Source organism: Medicago truncatula, chromosome 2 (assembly GCF_003473485.1).
Source record: "Medicago truncatula cultivar Jemalong A17 chromosome 2, MtrunA17r5.0-ANR, whole genome shotgun sequence".
Taxonomy (NCBI): Eukaryota; Viridiplantae; Streptophyta; class Magnoliopsida; order Fabales; family Fabaceae; genus Medicago; species Medicago truncatula.
Genome location: NC_053043.1, coordinates 2,254,488 through 2,258,548, shown reverse-complemented (window position 1 = coordinate 2,258,548; position 4,061 = coordinate 2,254,488). Strand labels below are relative to the sequence as shown.

At 35.3% G+C, this 4,061-nt stretch overlaps 1 protein-coding gene across 1 annotated transcript; it reads left to right on the top strand.

Moving 5' to 3' along the window:
• The first annotated feature begins 1,379 nt into the window (after window positions 1-1,379).
• On the top strand, window positions 1,380-3,165 carry LOC11429244 (uncharacterized). The gene has a single exon (XM_003593270.4). The coding sequence runs from the start codon at window positions 1,564-1,566 to the stop codon at window positions 2,917-2,919; it is 1,356 nt and encodes a 451-aa protein (XP_003593318.1). The 5' UTR covers window positions 1,380-1,563; the 3' UTR covers window positions 2,920-3,165.
• Window positions 3,166-4,061: the final 896 nt, after the last annotated feature.

Below are 4,061 nucleotides of genomic sequence, written 5' to 3'. Positions count from 1 at the left end.
TACACACAAATAAATAATTGGCCCACCCAAAATATTATTTCCGGCTCCGCCACTGTGTCCTTAGACCTTTAGGGAGGATATGTTGGTACCAATTTGACTTATTTAGGGTCTTTCACTAGGTCTACTACGTTTAGGCCAAGGCATATTTGGGCCTCCTTATTTTTCTCCTTGTCAGCGACTTATCTTTGTGTCATGTACTTTTTGAGGATAATTACCCTTTGAATTGAGGATAATTTACCTCTATCAAAGAAAAATCATATTTTCTTCATCTTTATTCTTAGAATTAGTTACCATTTTCATCTCAAAAACATTAAACTTCTTCATCTTCTTAATTGAACATGTGGTCTCCATCCTTTTTGGTTCGTAAATCAAATTCTAATTGTCAATAAGGGTAAATTAACTCAGTTCATCAAATGGTAATGTAGATCTCACCTTTTTTGTCGATTATTTTCAACTCAATTTATTCAAGTCTTTCATTTGCTTTAATTTAGTAAATTTACTTTTTTTTAAGGGTCGATTCGCTTTAAAAGTCTTTTTTCTCAATTTACTCTCAAAAGTCTTTTATAGTCTTAGAAAATATGTTTTCTTTAGTTCACTCCACACACACTCGTAAGTTCTCCTAATTTACCAATTCATTAACTTGTGCAAAATATCACCGTTGCATTAAATTTATGCTTGGATTCGACATACTTCACGGTTCATGATGATTGGTTTTACCATCTAAAAAGATCCAGCGGCACAATCTGTTACCCGCTTGCCTTCTGTTCAAGTGTAAATAATGGTTTATATAAAAAAAGTATTTTACTTTCGTCAAATTAGTTGAAAAAAGTTATGCATATATTTTTCAATGTAATAAAACATAATTTTTCCTAAAAACCTAACTATTTAGACATTGTAAAGTATGAAACTTACTATAATTTATTAGTACTCTCTTAGAAGTTTCAATTTAACTCTTCCTCAAAAGGAAAAAAAGTTCAATTGAGCTCCTCAACTATCATTACCTCGCCTATTTGATCTATGTATGGTAGAAATACAATAAATAGCCCCTAAGTTATTATTAGTTCATCTTAGTTTCTTTATTGCGATAAGAATGAGACAGAGATTTATGGATATAGATATTTATGATATTATAGACCGAATAAAATGTCTTGTTTAGATGATAAATTGGTTGATCGAATTGAGTCTTACGAAATTCGAACCATAATCATTGTTCGGTGTAATAATTTGGACATTTTTGCCGGAGTTAAGGTTTATCTCAAACTTTTGGAAGAATGAAATCCTTCTAGTCGATCTTAAGTGGAATTGGTTGTTTACTAAATAACTTCATTCTTTTTTTTATCAAAACTGGAAATGAGGATAAAATAAGAAAACGGTAATAGAAAGACGCGTTGCAAAAAAAGTCATATCCTCTCTATTCTCCGAGTCATCACAACACAACACTCTATGCCTATGGCCCAAACCCATAATGGAAAAAATTAAGTAACAACAACACCCATAATTATAAACACACACAAACCATAACAACAAACAAAGAGAAAGAGCAAATTTATCCAAAACCCAAAAATGGAAAACTATTCATACCAATCATACCCAGATTCAGGAGATTCATCACCTCATTCTAGAGAAATCGATTTTGAAAACCCACCTACAACAACACCATGGGAAGACCAACAAAACCAAACAAGCTACAAAGCCAAGTTCATGTGCAGCTACGGTGGCAAGATCCAACCACGAACACACGATAATCAACTCTCTTACGTTGGTGGCGAAACCAAAATCCTAGCCGTTGATCGTAACATCAAATTTTCTTCAATGATTTCAAAACTCTCTTCTCTCATCGAAGCACATGATGTTTCCTTTAAATACCAACTCCCTGGTGAAGATCTTGATGCTCTTATTTCTGTCACTAACGACGATGATCTTGATCATATGATGAATGAATATGATCGTCTCTACCGTGCTTCTGCTAGACCTGCACGTATGAGATTATTTCTCTTTGTTAACGATTCTGTTCCGTCGCCCGACCCGGTTAAACCGAGTAACGTTGATTATTTGTTTGGAATTGAGAAGCCAGTTACCGTTGCTCCGATTCCGGCTGCGGTTAAGTTTCATGATGCTGTACCGGAACCTGTTGCTCCGGTGCCGGAATATCATCCAAGGCAAGGTTTGAATCCGTCTGATCGAGTTGTAAGTTCGGATCCTGGTTTGAATTTGAATTTGAATCATCCGGTTGAGATTCAGAGACAGTTACAGAGGATGCAAATTGCGGCGGAGAATGAGCAAACTGCTTATCGGAGAAAAAGTGAAGAGAATTATCCTGTTAGTGGCGGTGATTATTACGTTCAGAAAGTTCCGGAAAAATTTCCGGCGATGTCAAATTTCGCACCACCGTCTCAGCATCAACAACAACAACCTGGTTATTGGACGGAGAGACCTGTTTCCGGTGAGGCTTATCCACCGGTAGCAGCGTCTGGAGGAGGTGAACAGCCTGTTTATATGGTTCCGGCGCCGGGAGCTTACTATCATGCGCCGGTGATGCGTCCACCGGCGAGTCAAGGTTACTACGCAGTTCAAAGAATGCCGTCAGATGCTTACCGTGAAACTCAGGTTTACGGCGGAGCACCACCACCTAAAGCGCCGTTTTCGTCGGGAGTTTCGGCGGCGAGTTATGCACCGGCGCAGCCGGTTAAAGGTCCGGCTTATGCGGAAGGAGTTAGTGTGGTGCGTTCGAGTGGATTACCGGATAACACGTCAGGTTCGTACGCACAGGTGGCGTATGATAGTGCAAGTGGGAGACAGGTTTACTATAATGCACCTCCTGGTGGGGTAGTACACCCTCCTCCACAGTACCAAGGTGTTGCTGCGCCTGTTACCACTGATGTTAAAGTGATGAGCAAGATTTCTCAAGGTTCAGTTTGATTAAGATTATGATTATCTTAATTTCAAATTATCGTGTTAATAATTGTTCTTTTTGTGCTCTTATTCTCAATCCTTAGAATATAAATAAAATCAAGTATGGTATTATTAGTCTAGTATTATTATTACATATGATATAATGTTATTGTTGTATACGATGTGGATTGTGTTATACTATGGCTGTGTTTAGATTTCTTTTTATGCTAATGATTTGTGTCTTAAGGATTATGCTTAATTTCATTTCTAAAAGATCTCTGTGTCAAAATCAATCTCCTTTCCGATTTGAATTGCATTGAGACAAAAAATATTATGGAGGTATTTGGGATTGGTATCAAATTGTTCAGAATTTTGTGGGAATTTGCATTTTTGTTCTATTTTCTTCACATAGAAATTTGAATATGCATCTCATGTGATCAGATTCTCAAAAGTTTGAATCTTACACATCATGGGCATTAATTTTTATTTTTTAATAATAAAACTGTTAAAATCATAGGAGTTGTTAAGGAAATTTAGATAATTTTGTTTTGAAGAAAGGAAATTTAGACATTTTTAAATAACACTTGTTTCAGACAAAACACACTAACATGATCTATTTAGATTGTCTTTTTTTTTTTTTTTTTTGCTACCGAGATTGTCTTGTTTGAAATTATCTACTTGTTTTACAATTGTGATTATATTTAAAAGAATTTTTTAAAACAGGTTATGACATATTATAGGCTTTTTACCGCTTATTTCATTAACAATCCATGATTGTAAACACAGATTGTAGCTTGCACAAAAATGGTTAGATTTTATATATTTTGGTTTAAAGATATAGCTTATTCATAAACACTTATGTTAAGCTGCAAACTACAAGATGTGTAAGTTCCAGTAAAAAGAATTCAAAATAGCAGAAATACGTATACGTCTGTGAATTAAAAATCTTTTCATTATCTCTATCACAATCAACCTGTTGTGTATGGCATTAAAAGGTATACTAAAAAACAAAGTGTAGCAATCAGAGCTGTGATGAGTATTATTGTGGCCAATTTAGATAGTTTTGGATTTAACCTTTTCGTGTCCCATGTAGTGTACCATTGTTTGACAAGTGCCCAGGGTTTAGTTAACTACTCCCATCCAAAATAATAATTATTTCATTATGTTAG